The 16,898-nt window shown below is 42.1% G+C and overlaps 1 protein-coding gene across 2 annotated transcripts; it reads left to right on the forward strand.

Annotated features, from left to right (window-relative positions):
- The first annotated feature begins 12,895 nt into the window (after positions 1 to 12,895).
- On the forward strand, positions 12,896 to 16,630 carry LOC103715331 (formin-like protein 11). Of its 2 annotated transcripts, XM_026807780.2 has the most exons (5): positions 13,915 to 14,048; positions 14,155 to 14,840; positions 14,946 to 15,136; positions 15,292 to 15,527; positions 15,648 to 16,630. In XM_026807780.2, exons 1-5 carry the CDS (start codon positions 14,025 to 14,027, stop codon positions 16,377 to 16,379), a joined length of 1,869 nt encoding a protein of 622 aa, XP_026663581.2. In that variant the 5' UTR covers positions 13,915 to 14,024; the 3' UTR covers positions 16,380 to 16,630. The 2 variants fall into 2 exon arrangements, with proteins under 2 accessions (XP_008801139.3, XP_026663581.2); XM_008802917.4 differs by having other exon boundaries at positions 12,896 to 14,840.
- The last annotated feature ends 268 nt before the right edge of the window (positions 16,631 to 16,898 follow it).

The raw sequence follows: 16,898 nt of genomic DNA on the forward strand, positions 1-16,898 counted from the left end.
ATCAAGGCCGGGATGCTCTCCTGAATCGACCACGAGCCGAGGTTTCTTCGACCTCGCGCATAATCTTCCGACCAAGCTCGGGAAGCTCCTTACCACCAGTCTCCAGCTCGATCTTCACCTACTCCAGACTCCTCTGGACGAAGGCCCGGCTAAGTCTGAACATCGACTTAAGCTGAGACGGCCTGCAACGACGACCTCGAGCTCTGCTCGATGATGCCCTGGCCGGGCTCGGAAATGCCAAGTCACTGGCCATGAGCTCAAGTTCTGCCTGATGACACTTCGACTGAGTTCGAGATCAAAGAGCATGAAAGCTCCAACGATAGCCTAGCCTTGGCCTATGTTGTCATTGAGCCCGAGCTCGAAGCTTCAACTAGCTTCTTCTGGAATCCGAGCCCAAGGACTTGGCGAAATTTTTTCAGAGGATAGGCCTAAAGGCTTAGCAGGACTTCTTCAAAGACCGAGCACAAGGACTTAGCGAGTTCTCTTAAAGTCTAGGCCTAGAGCCTTAGCATAATTCCTTCAGAAGCGGAGTTTGAAGACTTAGTGAATTCTATCGAATTCTACCGGAGCCTAGGTCTAAAGACTTAGTCGAGCTCGAAGACTTGGTGAAATGCGCCAAACAGGAATTCAACTCAAGCAGCCAAAATAAAAGTTTATCAACTATGCATACAGAAGCAAGCATAAATACTCGCAGAATCTGAAAAGAGGATATTTCATTGATAAAAGCCCGAGGGCTGAGTACAAAACTTGACATTGAGGTCGACTCAGCTGGCCGGACAATGGCCGCAGAAGTCGACCTCGTTTACAAAAGAACAAGAAAAAAGAAAGGAAAAAGGAGGCTAAGTCTTAAGGGGCAGCTGCTGCTTCAGCATCGACCTCGGGGTCGTCCACAACGATCACTTGGGGGTCCTCGATAGAAACTGTCTCGGGACCATCTGCAGCGGCCTCAGACGGTGCTTCACCAGTGGCTCGGGAGCGCCCCTGGTGGCTTCCCCCGAGGGAATCTCCCGCGCCGCCTACTCGGCCGCATCAGCCTCGTCCTCAACAGCCTCCTGCTCGGCCTCGAGAATTGCAGGAACATCACCGGTCCCATCGTCGGAGCTTCTGGGCTCGCCCTCACCTTCGCCAATTCCCATCCTTGGCCGAATGCCCTTGAGGTCGAGCTAGGGGCAAACCGCTGCATTTGCCTCCGGAAGTTCTCGAAACCGCGGATGAATCCATCCATGGCCTCCTCTTTTATTAAATTGTGGAACTCTTCCGACTTCTGAAAGAGTTGTATCGCGTCTTGGGCCTGCTCCAGCGCCCTTTGCTCCCAAGCCTCAAGTTGCTCGATCTTCAAGTGGAGGACCCCCTCCTCGTACTTATGGCCAGCAATCTCGGAGCGGGCCTCGGCTAGACATGCCTCGGAGGCACACAGCTCCGACCTCGCCAAGGCATGCGAGGCCTTCTACTCCTTTAGCTGGTCGACCGCCGATCGCCGCTCGGCCTCGGCGGCCTCCATCCTTGCAACAGCCTCCCTCTGCGTGGCCTCGGAGTCGGCAAGCCTCTTCTCGGCTTCTTCTTGCTGCCTTTGGCTCCTTTGAGCCTTATTTTGGCACTCCGACGCGATGAGCACCAACAAGTTGAGCTGATGAAGGTGCTATAAAAAAAAAGAAAGATAGAAAATGAAAGTCAGTAAAGGTCAAAGAGATGTCAACGATCAAGACAAGAAAGCAAAAGCAAAAAGTGTGGCTTACTCGAACCGCAGTGCAGTAAGTCTGATCGACAAGGCTCCTGGGATCGATGGCCTCGAACTCGGCCCGATCAGCTGGGAGCAATGCGTGGCGAAATACCCCGCGCGCGACATTGCTATCATGAAGGGCCGAACCGCCCTCGTCTTCCGAAGACTCCGAGCCCCCAGGCCCCCTCTTGGAACGGCCTTCGACCACAGACGAACTCAGGACATTGGCCCTCGACGAGCCCGGCCTGCCCGAGCTCAAAGCTGCAGGACGAGAAGAGCTTGGGATCTCGAGACCACCGCCCGGTTCAAGACCCGAACGCCGCAGGCGGATGACCTGACGACTCGACCGCTGGGAAATAGGGGGCCGCCGAGTCCCTCACTCCTAGAGCCCGGGCTCGTATGCTCGGCAGGAGGGGCTTCCCTCGGAACGACCCTGGAGGCCCTGGCCCCGAGAACCGCCGCCTCGGCGGAAGCAGAAGTAGAGGCCGACCTGGCCTTTTTCCTGGGCTCGGGATGAGCCTCACCGGCCTCGGCCACCCTCTTTTTGATTCGAGCGAAGAGAGCCGTGTTGCCGGTCACCATGTTGGCAATGACTGAAAAGAAAAAAAAAATCCCAAGTGTCAGATCGGCACCAAAAGTGATAAAAAGAGAGAAAGAAAGAATAAGTAAGACAAAGAGTGACAAGGCAGACGAGGAGCAGTGCAGCTGCCGTTACCCTCGGGGCATGCCGAGCTCAAGCCGACATTCACCAAGACCTCCTCGCTTAGGAGGTCGTTCAGAAGAATGTCTCCTTCGAGGCCATGAAGAGCGTCGACGACCCTCTGCTCGTCCGCCGAAAGTGTGGGGGGCCTGTTAATGGCCCTGAGCCGAGGATGCCCCCATCTCGGGTCAAATCCCCAGGAACGCTCGGAGGAAAGAAAGAAAAATTTTTCCTTCCACCCACGAATGGAGGAAAGGGCACTTCAGAAGAACGATCTACCGCCCCGAATGGCAAAGTAGAGCCATTCTCTGTCCACCGGGCTGAACTTCAGCATGAAGCACTGGCGGAAGACATTCACCGAGACCGGTATCCTGTGTGCAAGGCAAAGGGACAGGAACCCGATGATGGTTCTCCATGAGTTCGGAACAAGCTGCGCTGGGACGAGCTGATACGCCACCAGGAGCTCGTTCACGAACTCATGTAGGGGGAACCGCAGGCCGGCCCAGAGTATTTCGATGTACACCCCAATCCGACCTGGAGGAGGTCTTGTTACCCGGTCCTCCGATCCTGTGAGCTCGAGACGAAATCCGCCTCGAGGGAAGAACTAGGAGCGGATTAACTCCAACTCCTCCTCGGTCAAGCTGGACCCGACTTCGTCCGGACCGTGACCCATCTCAAAAAAAAACAAAGAAAGAAGGAGGAAAAACAGAAAAGCGAAAAACCTCCGAGCGGATGCAGGCAGAAGACCTACTATGAATTTTACTGGGGGCGCCGACGGCCAAAAGAGAAGAAGCAAGACGGTCACCGGAAATCGCCTTGGAACACCTCCGGGAGGAACTAAGTAGCTGTTGGAGGAAAGAAAGGGAAGACTCCGAGTGAGGAAGACGATAGCTGCAGCGGCCAAATAAGAACTTTTTAGGGCTAAGTCAGGGGGTTTATATACACCTTCCCAATGGTCTAAATCGGCAAGACCGGATCCCGCCTTCTGTCCAGACCGCGCCACATGTCAGCTCCGAAAATCGAAATGACATACCAACCTAGATCGACACCTCAAAAGCGGAATCGAGGCGGCGTCCCGTCGGATCCCACAACCTCATCATGAGCCCACGACGTGAAGCAACCTCGAAAAGCGAAAGGACGTCGCCCCTGTTTTCTCTCATTAAAGATGCCCCGAAGCGCACGAAACAACAGAATAATTTAAAGCTACCTGGCCCCAGCTAGTACAATAAAGGCAACTACTTCCCTCGCCCGAGCTCCTAAGCGGCTCGAACTCGAAAGTCGGGGGTAGTGTTGGGAAAAAAATGGATCGCTCCGAAACACGTGAATGCATTGCCAGCACGTGACTGGAGGCGCCCGACCTGGAGGCGCCCGACTTGAAGGCGCCCGACCTCAAGGTGCCTGACCTCGAGGCGCCCGACCTCGAGGTGCCCGACCCTGAGGCGCCCGACCTCGACATCCCCGACTTCAAAATGCCGAGCCGACCTCAGAAGGCCGACCTTGCCGTTCACACGCTGTGGCCACGCCCTGCGACAACTTCACCGCACCATGCTCCGCTCGCCAGCCATGCCACGATATATCAACCAGGGACCATGCCCTGAGCGACTGTCAGCAATTAATGCGCATGGCCTCCGCAAATCTCCGGCTTACTTAACAATTAATGTGCACGGCCTCCTTGGATCTCCAGCCTACTCAAAATCTTAAGCCCTCCCTCCATGACAGCCAGTTGACTCACTCGACTACGCCCAGTCACCCACTGCAACTCATTGGCTCCAGTCTAGCCCTCTACGACAGCGCATTAATTCATACGATCGTGCTCAATCATGACGGTAACTCATTTAATTCGCCCAGTCACATCACAGGTATCCCTGTATTCCCCTATAAAAGGGAAATCCCTCTTAAAGGGGGATCCTGACTTTCAGAACTTTCAGAGATAATCTCTCTCCCTCTCCACAATAGCCTCCTTTGACTTAAGCATCGGAGGGCCGGCGCCGGAAGCCCCGGCCACCGGCTTCTTGCAGGTCCCCCGGAGGACGTAGCCCGCCGGCATACCGCCACCCGCCACTCTTGCTGGAGCTCCTTCTTCTTAGCCAGTGGTCGCCCGCGGGTCCAATTTCCAGCAACACTCTGGTTGAGGTATTTGCATTGCCTATAGAAATGCACAAAATTTTGCAACCTTCCCCCTACAAAAGTCTTGTATGTTTAATTAATGCGGAGATCTCGATATTTAGTATACAAGAACTACTACTTGAAAACTAAAATTGGCCAGAGGATTCAACCTCAAATATGGAATCTATATCCTCATATATTTAAAACGGTGATATCAATTATACCTTTTGCGATCTGTGGCAGATGTATATCCTTGTCCCTCCAAATTGGAGGAAGATAAGCACTCCTATTTAGTTATATCCATCTTACATTTTATTGCCTCTGTAGATTTGCTTGACTTCTCATTAGAATTATTCTATCATTTTCTACTTCTTAGTATGCATGTCTTGAGAACTGCACCTCCATTGAGATGCCTCCAGCTAGGTGAGCCTCATGACCTTCGGATAGGTATCACAATTTTCTTTCTGTGGAGGGAGGAGACTATAGAACCTAGATCATATATAGAATACCAGAGGACATTTAGTTAAGTTTTAGCAAAAGTGGTTTATAGAAATCTTAAGATAAATGTCTTAACAAAATGATTATTTAGTTGCCCATAAAAACTATATTTACTAAAATTGGCAAGTCATAAGACCTGGAAAATGAGTTTTGTGGAAAATAGGTTTCCTTTTTTTTTAAAAAAAAAGATTAGGAGGGGGTAATTCCTACCTTTCTACCCTATTCCTACCCGACCACTCAAGGGCTAAAACTAACTAGAATCAAACTCTCCTTGTTTTTAAAGAACTTGTTCTAAAGACCATGTTTTTGGCGCCAAGTTAAAGGAGGATTAAATAGAACAAAGCTCCCCATACTCCAGTTATTCCACATCGATTTGTCAAATGCTAAAAGAAAGTCCATTTCCATTTATTCCAAGGGTAAACTAGGTATTTTGAAAATAACTAGAGCCATTTTTTCAAATCTAGAATAATTATTTATCCTTTATGATAAAATATTTTTTTTTGTAACAAATAGAGATAGAAGTCCTTTAACTCATCTGCTCTGGTTTAAATTAATCCACAACAAATCATGGTTATAGAGAATTAAGTTTTGTAATATTTCATTTTAAAAAACCCATATCCAACCAAATGGAGGAGACAAGAGAATTCTTCTAGTGGCATATATATTTTTCCCTTGAACCATCTATGCACTTGGAATATACATTCCAGATTTGGCTATTTTATCGGTGGCAACTTGAGGAACCTCATGTTAACCTAATTATCAATTAAAAGTGTTGGTTATGTTGTAATATTTTTCAAATTTAACATTATATTTTAACTAATGTAGTTAAGTTAAGAATAGAAAAAGAAATCCTACTGAATCTTGAATATAAATATCCTTCAACCCAAGAAAACATGTGCCAGAAACTAATTTTGGTCATCATAGTGCTAAAAATAAAAAAAAAACCAGTATATGAGGCCTCTTAAGGATTACATATGAGGTTTAGTCTTATATATGGAACAAATAGTGGGAGGAAGAATAATTGATATAAATAATTGAGCCGAAAACTTGAAGGTTTAAGCTTTTAGGTCAAGTTGGATTCCTATATCAGGTCCTTCTTGTAGTAAGAGAATTCTTTATCCCAAGTGGTATTTGAACTAGCAAACAATCCTAGGCAACTCTTCAAGTTATAAATATACCAGATTTGGTGACTTTTGTGAAGAACATTAACATGCAGATTATCAAAATGGGGTTTGGTGGCTATAGTGTGTTGAGTGGATATCGCAAGTGGACTCCCTCATACAAAGATTGCCAAGTTGGAGTGCAGACTTGGGGATGGTATTCTTAAAAGAGCGGATCCCTGTAAAATTATGGTGAAATATAATTCTTGGTGAGCAAGTGATAGACCTACATCTTAGGCAAGTTGTATTCAGATGAGCGCAAGCCCTAACCCAACACAATCTCTAAATCTTTTGATACTAACCTAATCCAACCCGATCTCAGTTGGAATTTCTCTACTAGCCTAATGAACTTCCATCTTAAGTTAATTTCAGGTTTAGTCAGGTGGGTTAGGTTGGTTAGTCATTTTAAGTTGGGTTTTGCCCTATTAATTTGGCCAAATTAAGTTTTACAAAAATTTTAGTATAAGGGAATGTTTAGCCATTTTTGTTGGAATTAATATTTGTTGAATTATAGAAATATAATTTGACAAGGTTAGATATCTAATTTGAACAAACGATTAATATATATGAAATGTAAATATGATTTATTTATTTATATATCTAAATAGGTTAGGTTAAGTTAGCTTAAGTTGGATCTCAATAGCTTCGGGTTGAGTTTGGGTTGGGTTGAAGTTTAACCCTAATCTAACCATGCTTGATGTTAGTTAGGATTTTTGAGCCCAAGCCTAACTTGAATTTATTGAATCTTAATCCAACCCTACTTAATGAGCAAGTTCAGCGGTTGGGTTTGGGTTGAGTCCACTCTAAGTTGCATTCTTATTAGGTGACTCTTGGGACTGGCATAATAAAATGCTACGATGAAAGTATGACTCTTAGAAAATGGGCTTTTGGACTAGAGTGATAACATGTGGTGCACTCAAAAAATAGCAAATGGTCTAGAGTTTAATCAGAGAGTAGTAGATTGGACTAAATTAAGGGGAAGCTTGCAATTTTCTTATATGTGGAGGAGATTGTTAACGAAAGAGTGAAGGGGGAAAATCATTGATGAAAATAGTGAGGGGAGATTGTTTAGAAAAATAGTAATTAAGTCTGGAACTTGATCAGAAAGTAGTGAATCAGACTTGAGAGAGAGAGAGAGAGAGAGAGAGAGAGAGAGAGAGAGAGAGAGAGAGAGAGAGAGAGAGAGTTTGAAATTGACTCATACGTGAAGAGGGAGATTGTCGAGGATCATATGTAAGGTTTAGTCTCACATGGAACAAAGTGGAATGGTGAAGAAATGATATAGATGATTGGGTCTAAATCTAGTGGCTTAAGCATTTATATTGAGTTAGGCTTCAACATGTATATTGTGCCCTTTTGGTAATTGGTATTAGAACTATTTTTCACTTAGCAAGGTCCCTCTTCTAGCAAACACTCATAAGAGACCTACAGGACACCCTCTCATAGAAATGTTCATGCAAATAAGTTAGAAAAGAAGGGCATATAGAGAGAAAAAGCGAATATGGTTTAAAAAAAATCATAAAGAAGTTATTCATTTATAAGCTTTTTCTAAACTCTACTCAATTTATCACAAAATTTGATTAGACATTGTTTACTTCTTCCATTCCCTCATTTGCTTCGCATGTTATTGTCTCCTCTACTTTCTCTCTTTTTGCTCTTTTTGATAGGTGCCATGGACATGGTAGCATTGATTCTATTTTTCCTTTCCCCACTAGAAGGGCTCTTTTTATTGCGTACAAGACTACTCACTTTTATCGTCTCTCTATGCATCTGTGTGCATGCATGCATGCAGACGCATGCTTTTGGGCAATCAATGTGTGAGGACCCATGATACCATTTCTAACAACTCAGAATTTCATCCAAAATGGCTAGTCGAAAGGTATTATTTGGGTTCTTTGATCCTGTATAAATACTCAAGATCTACCTAGCGAATAACCGATGTGGGACTAAACACATGCCCGCATGGGTCCTCACACAATGAGAAGCCATAATATCAGTGAAAGAACAAGAATACAAAGGTTAGGAGTTAAAGCTAAAAAATCTAAGAAAAGAAAGATGGAAAGAGATGTCCTTAATTGGTGTTCACCACTTCACCAAAATCACCAACATAAAATATCAGCATTGAAGCCACCAATAAACTAGGTAAAATAAATGGATTGATTGAACAGGAAGCATATGAATGATTAATGGTCTTAGAGAGGGGATTTATATAGGGATAAAGACAGCCTACATAACCAATTCAACATCATCTATGGAAGGCAAGGTTTGGGAATTGGTTGGATGTTCCATGAATTCATTGTTGAGTGATAAGTTGCCTTCTTTTTTCTGGATCTTGCATCTACTTGTCTAACATGGTAGTAGAGTAGCTAAAATTACTAAAATAACTAAGAGTAATAAATGTGTGCTTGTCTTTATTGGAATGGAAATGTGAGAGAAATTTCCAACCAAATTTATTGAGAATAAAAGCAACACCATCCCCAACTAAAATCCAACCCTCTTCAATAGCCTTTTAATTTTGCTCCATCAATTATCATACATTCTCCAGCCTTTATTAGTATATAAAGCCCTTTAATCCCTAGAGTGACTAAGAACCACCCATAACCACATGTATTTCTCTTGTATTAAAATTTTGCACATTCCTCTTCTTGCATAAACATCAATACAATGTTGTCATTGCATAATTTTGCTTATTGGGACTCCAACATCGACAATTTAGATCTAATGGAGCTGATACTCTTTGCTAGCTAATACCCTTATTAAAAGGTCATCAATCTTAATAGCCAATATATAACGTTTATCACTTATGTTTTACATCCATAACTAAACTTAAATTAATGCAAATGAAGATTCCTATTAGAATTAGGATTTTGTAAATTTGGGGTCTTTTGAGTTAACTATCTTTCTGAAGGAATAAATTGAGTAATACATGTTCGTTTGGGTTGGGATGCGAGACTAGTTTTTCAAAGCTAACTTTGCACCCTAAAAGTTTTATTTTGTAAGTTTTTATGATATTTGTCCTTATGAGGGTTAAAGGATGGTTTAAAATTTCAAAATGGGATTAGAACTAAGTTTCCGTCATTTTAAGAAAGCTTTTATGTGGTTTTTTGGTTGAATAAAAGTTTCAGTGATATGGTTTTGATTCAAAGATATTTTATTAGTATTTAACAATCTATTTTTTGATTATGAATAAAATTTCTTCTCATGGTAGATTCCATGAAACTTTGAGGAGTTTCATTAGTCCTTGGTATTTTACATTTATGTTGTTTGTATCATATCCTTGTTTAAGTATTCATGAGGTTGTGTAGGCATGATGCCACCAACATCAATCAAAGAGAAAGTTGATCATGGGGTTGTAAGTCACAATAAGTTTGTGCAACTCTGTGTTGTCCCTGACTTAGTTGATCATTTGGAGCAACTAGGACTCTTAGATCCAGTAACACTTCAGTGAATTGACATGATTGACAAGCTCTCTAAGATCTTCAACTTCTTCGCTAGAAATCATACATAATGGAGAGAGATGATTTTCAGATATTTGAATATGTACTTGGTTGATTGATTGTGTAATTAGGGGTATAATTGAGCTGAGCTTGGTCAAGCTTGGGTCTGATCAAGCTTGATTTGAAATAATCCAGCTTGAAGGTTGAGATTAAGCTTGATTAGTTTACTATTATTTTGAGCTAGATTCGAGCTTAATGATGATCCAGGTCAAACATGAGCTAATTGATCAGCTTGAAAATCCTAAGTCAAGCATGAAATCAATTGAAGCATGAACCAAGTTTGGTTTAAGCTTGAATTAATGGTTCAAACTTGGTTAAAATCTAAACTAATACTTAATGAATTCAAAAATTAAATAAACATTTAAGCCTAAAACAAGCCTAATATTGTGGATTGTCGATCTAAGATCCAATAACCACTATCTAATCTTTGCAATGATTGATGAGATAAAATTAACTATTGGATCAATGATTGATCAAGACTTTACAATGAATAATAAAAAAGAGGAGCACATAAGCTCAGCAACACCTTTAAATTCTCAAAGTCAACTTGTAATAAAGACGAAGAGTCTCAAGTTTCAACTACTTCGTATGAAGAAATCAAAGAAGACAATTATCAAAATTATTAAGTTAATCCTATCATATTTAGCCAAGTTGAAGCCCTTCAAGTTGAAGAATTTATAAAGAGACAATCATAAAAAAATCAAGTGGCTCACAAGTTCAAGAACCATTATTCAAAACATCCGATCAAATTAATATTTTTAATTATGCAATATGGCATGAAGTTTCTTATACGTTGTTCTTCATGAAGAACTCATTTTTTGAGCTATTATAAGCATCTTATGACTTTCAATCGAGAAGTTTTATGATACAACACATGTGAATGCTTAACATTTGTAGTGGGTGGTATATTCCTTGTGATGATTTAGAAACATAATTAATCAAGAAAAGGTAATTGCAATAGAGATGCATGAAGATATTTTCTAAAGCCTTGTGATTGTGGAAAGGAGCAAGAAGAAGTACTATGAAGTATATTATAATTTTTATTTCATTGATGTAAATTTTTATTTTTATTTATCACACTATGATTTAAGAGAGTCTAGTTAAAATCCTGAACTCAAGGACAAATTCTTTTTGAGGGACTGATGCTTGAGTTATACAGATGTTTGGGATGTGAGAGTGTCTACTTGTTAATTAAATCATACCTAGACCTAACTACATTCTGTCAAAAGAACATGACGATAACATTATTACTAGCAATATATTGCATACCCACTTTTTTAAGAAGTAAATTCTTGTACTACTTAACTATCATGAACAAATTATGATTATGAAACAATTGTATTCCATAAAACTATGTAGACTTTCATTTCTCAGTTATTTAATATCAACCAAATTATAAGTTTTATTAAATAACATATACTAATAACTTTCTATCACTTGGTTGGTACCTATCTTGTCGACAGAAGAGGATTTAGGTTTAAGCCTGAGTAGTGGTGATTCTGGTGAATAACCACCGTATTTCTCAGAGAAAAGCTCATAAATTTTTAAACAAAAGAACATAGTGTTTGGAATCATATAATCAACAATATAACGCTAAAATACTACCAGTAAAATGGTTGGAATAAATGAATATGGTGAGATCATTGTCCATTTTAGTTAATATTGCTACTATGATTATCCAACTAATATGCACAAGCCATATACTAGGAGCCTAACAAACTTTAGAAAGAGATTGATGAAAGTAGTAGATATGAGTGACATGAATATCTATCTAGACATGGTAGTACCTATATAAACCTTCTCTTACGATAGTCATCATGCAAGCTAGGGGAGCGAAAAGTCTCTTTAAAGTTGATCCATCATGCTCTTGTTGGAAAGCTTGTGTCACCAACTGAATTGAACCAATGCATGTGTGCTCTTATGTGACCAAAACCTTGCTTGAAGGTCAGGGCACTACATCTTTGCTGAAGATAAGTGAACTCTATAGACATGCATAAAAGATTGATGCAAGCAATGAGTTGATACCACGATAGTAATGTAGTTTTTTTTTTTTTGCTGACATAAAAGTATCATACATAACGTGTACGAATACAATCAAGAAAGTCAAAAAGTAATACATCCCGAAGCGCACTAGACAACTCTGCCTCTTCCACCCATAGGTGGTCCCCCGAATGATCGGCAACAAAAAAAGCTAATAAATCCGCATCCCCATTGGCTTCTCTGAACACATGTCTCGTTTAGATCACCAACCTATCCTAGTCCATAGCCTTAATATTTCTCAGCAACGGGTAGTAATCATCGACCCCCTTTGAAGCCTGCAGGATCGATCCAATAACATCCGTCGAAGTTGATCTTGAGGAAACTCGGTGGTGGGGCCTTCCACAGTAATGTAGCTCAATAGAACAATAATTAACAGTGAAAAATGTTCTCTTGATCTAACTATTGTACCCCTCTGTCTCACCAAGGTATGTTCAAGAGTTTATGTATACAATTTACACTAACCAGGAGAAACTACCAGCACAACGAATAGAATACTTACATCATGTTGCACAAACAACACCAACAAATGAAGACCAAGAAACTGGGGGGCGCGCATGCCTGTGAGATTAGGTGAGACCTGCGAGGCGACTAACAAACTTTAAGCCTCGAGCTACCAAATCAATAGATAAGGCTTTTTTGAGCACCACCAATCACGGAGACATGCGACCGCTAAAAAGGTTGGCAACGCAAAGATAGAACTGATAAAAAGAAGAGAAAGCTAAGTCGAAGACTACGGAAATGGACAACTATTCAAACAACCATGCTTAATTTTATATTAGGGCCATGAATTTTTCCTCTGTCTTTCAGGAGTCGAGCTTTGAATCATTTCAGATGTAAGAGCCTTTGGAGTCTTGTGCTCCACCTTTCCAACTCACTCAGGCTTCAACCTCTTGAGAGGCAAGCAAGTACTCCAACCAAAAATGGGCCCCACGATTCCGCAACCTCACACACAACATTCCATGATTTGGTAGAGCTTTTGATTATCTTGTTCTGTCACCAATTCTGCTCAAATCCCACACTATTTGCAATAAGTATTGGTGGTCGTGGCAATGATCGGAAAATATATAGCTAGGTGACAAGCATGACGATGGTCAGAAAGTACAAGGTTAAAAACTTGGAGTTAGAACTCGTGACGTCCCACCAAACATAGAGATGAGGAGAGAGACAACAAGACCAAACAGTAGGTTAGAGGGAAGCAAAGTCCTGAGAAAGGGGAGAAGGTAAGGTAACTGGTGCATGGGGACATGGGACAAGAAGCAAAGGGCAATTACTACTCACAACGGCCAGAGTCAGGGGTTCCTTGGAGTAGCATTAAAGCCTTTTTGCATTGGATCCACACAGCCACCCAACTTCAATCACAAAACCCTGTAGTTTCCTAACTCTTCTATGAGCTGTTTTACTTCTCTGTCTCTCTTTTCCTTGTTCCTCTCAGAGAGTTTTCTGATAAGAAAGATGAGCTGTGCGTCACATTCTCTCTGCTTTCTCATCATCTTCTCCATTTCCACCTTCTTCTTCTTGAATTCTCACCTCCTGGGTGTGGCTTGGGATCTAAAGAACAAGCCAGAAGATGGAAATGCTGGAGATAAGAGTACTAATAGTCCTGGGATTCTGAACGATGGGAGGGAAGAAAATATTGAAGAGATCTCCGGAGAAGACAATGTAGGTGGAGAGATGGGGTTTCGAATGCTAGCAAAGTTCAGATTTCTTCTTGGTTTGGAGACTTCCAGCCTGAGAAGACCAAAACATGGGAGACATCAGCTTTCTCCTGCTCCAGCACCATCAGCAGAAGCCCCAACCCCTGCTCCTATTACTCGTTTCCATGCCCATGTCTACTCGCGGGCGCCGCTGCCTCGTAAGAGACACACACCACCAGTTCCAACCTTGGATCACGGAAGGGGATCAGATGGAGCTAAGGCAAGGCTTCAGAGAATAGTCATTGCCATCATCCTCTCGGTTGGGGCTACCTCAATCATTCTTGGTGTCACAGTAATACTAGTTTTTAAGAGGTCTCAACGAACTCAAAAGAAGAGATCAGAGAGGCCTTCAAGTGCTACAAGCAAGGTGAGTTTCGATCCTGGTCCGGAGCTGTTCTATCTAAATTCTTTAGCACCATATCTTGAGAGTGATTCTAGTTTTAAGCAGACACCTGAATTTAAGAATATTTACTCAAATGAAAACATGTCCGGTTCTCCATCTCAAGCTGGAGAACAAATGAAGTGTGAATCAGATGCTGTGAATTGTTTGGATGAAGAAAATCCTCCTATCGAGGCTTCTCCTTCAGATGATGATTCCTTTCATTCTATATGCTGTTCTCGTTCATCAAATGGGTCAGTGTCTGATCTCTCTGAGGCAAATAGTGGTCATCCAACTGCAACTTGTTCTCCATGTAATTCCTCATATGGATCCACCTCACCAAATTTTGTGCTACCTCAGTTCTCTCCAACAAAATCTCCAGTTCCGACGAAATCTCACGATCGCACGCATTCAACTCCTTCGAGTCCTTCAGCGAACTTGGAAGGCAAAAAATTTCAAGCAACCCCGAGTTCATCTAATATCGAGGATCAAAGATCTTTCTTCTCTTCTCTTTCTTCACAGCCTCTTGTTGTCCATAGTATGCAACAGAGTAGTCTCCAGAACCATAAACATTCCTCAGAACCAGATATCTCCTCTTCTCCATCAAAGCTAGCGATGCTTTCTGCTCTGAAGGGAACTAAAAAAGCATCCATCCCACCTTCGAGTCCAAACAACATACTTTCTTCTCATCATACGGGTAAAACGACACAATCTTCTTCAGTACCATCTGAAACCAATGCCAATGGGAATACTCCAAAACCACCTCCGCCGCCTACACCACCTTCGAAGCCACCCGCAGTTCCAAAGATCGGCAACTCCAGTCTGCCGCCTCCACCACCTCTCCCACCTCCAAAGCCACCTTCATTTCCAAAGGGTTGCAACTCTAGTCTGCCACCTCAGCGGTCCTCATTCCCGGTCGAGCAAACTACACCAGTAGGCAAAGATGGTGCTCCACTGCCAAAATTGAAACCTCTGCACTGGGACAAAGTACGAGCAACCTCCGACTGTTCCATGGTGTGGGACAAGATTAGATCAAGCTCATTCGAGTAAGCCATAAATCATACCTTCATCTGTTCCTTTTCTTCCCTGCATGAATATATGCATCACAGTTGCTTTTTGTTTGCACTTTTCAATTCGGAAATTCTATACAGATTGGATGAGCAAATGATTGAATCACTCTTTGGGTACAACGTGCAAAGTTGTGCAAAAAATGAAGAAGCCAAGAGCAAGACCTCATCTCCTAGCAAGCATGTCATGGAGCATAAAAGATTGCAAAATATCACCATACTCATGAAGGCCGTAAATGCAACTGTGGAGCAAGTCTGCGATGCTCTGATTCAAGGTTGGTAAAAATAATATGACAGCATTAGTGTTACACTGTGATCTTTCTATGTTTTGTTTTTCCTATTCCTTCTTTCAGAAAGAGCATACTTTTTTCTTTAGATCAATTACATAGACATCATGATTTCATGGAATTTGTTGGTTGGACTGCTTTAGGGAGAGGGTTATGTGTGCAAAAATTGGAAGCACTGGTGAAGATGACACCAACAAAAGACGAACAAGAAAAGATTTCCAACTACGATGGTGATATTGACGAATTAGGCCCAGCGGAGAAATTTGTCAAGGTGGTTCTGTGCATACCATTTGCATTCTCGAGGATAGAAGTCATGTTATACAGGGAGACTTTTGAAGATGAAGTTTCTCACCTCAGAAAGTCCTTCGCAATGCTTGAAGTAAGAGCAAAGACTAAAATTTTCATCAGTCACTCTGTTTCTTGGTGCTACTAATTATCCTTTAATTTTGATCAACCACTGAAAGTCTTGGTGCTAAACATTCATTTTTTTCTAACCCAGGAAGCCTGCAAGGAACTCAGATCCAGTATGCTTTTCTTAAGATTGCTCGAGGCAGTGCTCAAAACAGGGAATCGGATGAATGTTGGGACTATAAGAGGTGGTGCGAGAGCTTTCAAACTTGATGCTCTGCTAAAACTTGCAGATGTGAAGGGAACTGATGGAAAGACCACTTTACTACATTTTGTTGTTCAAGAGATGATCCGGTCAGAAGGTGTGAGTGCTATGGAGACGGCAACACAGAAAACCAAACAGGAAAAGAATAAGCTGAAGACTGCCGAGGAAAGAGAAGAGGTTTACAGGGAAATGGGTCTGGAGCTTGTCTCAGGACTCAGCACAGAGCTCTGCAACGTTAAGAAGACAGCCAGTATAGACTTGGATGTTTTGATTAGCTCAGTTTCAAATCTCTCACATGGAATGGAACAGTTGAAACATTTAGTAGAAGTAAACCTATCAAGTGATGATAGAAGTGGAAGCTTTGTCCACTCGATGAAATCCTTTATGAACCATGCTGAAAAGATCATCCAAGAGCTGAAAAGTGACGAAAACCGAGTCCTACTTCATGTCAGAGAGATCACTGAGTACTATCATGGGGACGTGAGCAAGGATGAAGCCAATCCACTACGGATTTTTGTAATCGTGAGGGACTTCCTTGGTATGCTAGATCGAGTATGTAGAGAGCTCAGGAGCTCGAAGACCCGTCAGGGTGTAAACCCTGTCGTTCCCTTCCGATAGACATCAAACTTTCTTGAACTTACTTCGTTCCGTATTGCTGATTAGATTACTGTCACAGAGCAGCTGCTGCCTTCTGTTTTGTTTCCTTTTCTTCTTCTTGTTCATCTGTATGAAGAGTGTTGTATGAGTGGGTTAGCATGAACTCCATTTTTGTAAGTATTCATGCTTTGATAAATTCTGATTTAAGTCATTCGCATTGGACAAAACAGCTGCAGTAAAAGATGTGTCAAACCTGATTCATATTATCACCCAGTTCTCTGTTAGCTTTAGCTTTTGGAATGTAATGGTTAGTATTATAGTGTTAAGACATCATGAGTGTTTAGTTCACAACTCTCCTCATCCCTGCTTTTAAATTTTCGGCATCTTGAATCGATTGTGGCTATTTCTTGGTCTTCTTCTTTCTGAAACTATCACGTCCCCTAACAAGCCCCTCTTGTTCTGATCCAAAGTCCACTGTCTGCAAACGGGGTGGTGGACCGATGGGAATTAAGAGGATGAGAATCTATTTCCTAAAGACTT

The sequence above is a fragment of the Phoenix dactylifera genome, chromosome 8, assembly GCF_009389715.1.
Source record: "Phoenix dactylifera cultivar Barhee BC4 chromosome 8, palm_55x_up_171113_PBpolish2nd_filt_p, whole genome shotgun sequence".
Taxonomy (NCBI): domain Eukaryota; kingdom Viridiplantae; phylum Streptophyta; class Magnoliopsida; order Arecales; family Arecaceae; genus Phoenix; species Phoenix dactylifera.

Bases quoted from the DNA above. Each gene is read 5' to 3' on its own strand.
- LOC103715331 (XM_008802917.4), top strand. From the start codon at position 13,108: ATGAGCTGTTTTACTTCTCTGTCTCTCTTTTCCTTGTTCCTCTCAGAG. The intron at 14,841-14,945 runs GTAAGCCATAAA...AATTCTATACAG, and splicing joins ATTAGATCAAGCTCATTCGA to ATTGGATGAGCAAATGATTG. The intron at 15,137-15,291 runs GTTGGTAAAAAT...GGACTGCTTTAG, and splicing joins CTGCGATGCTCTGATTCAAG to GGAGAGGGTTATGTGTGCAA.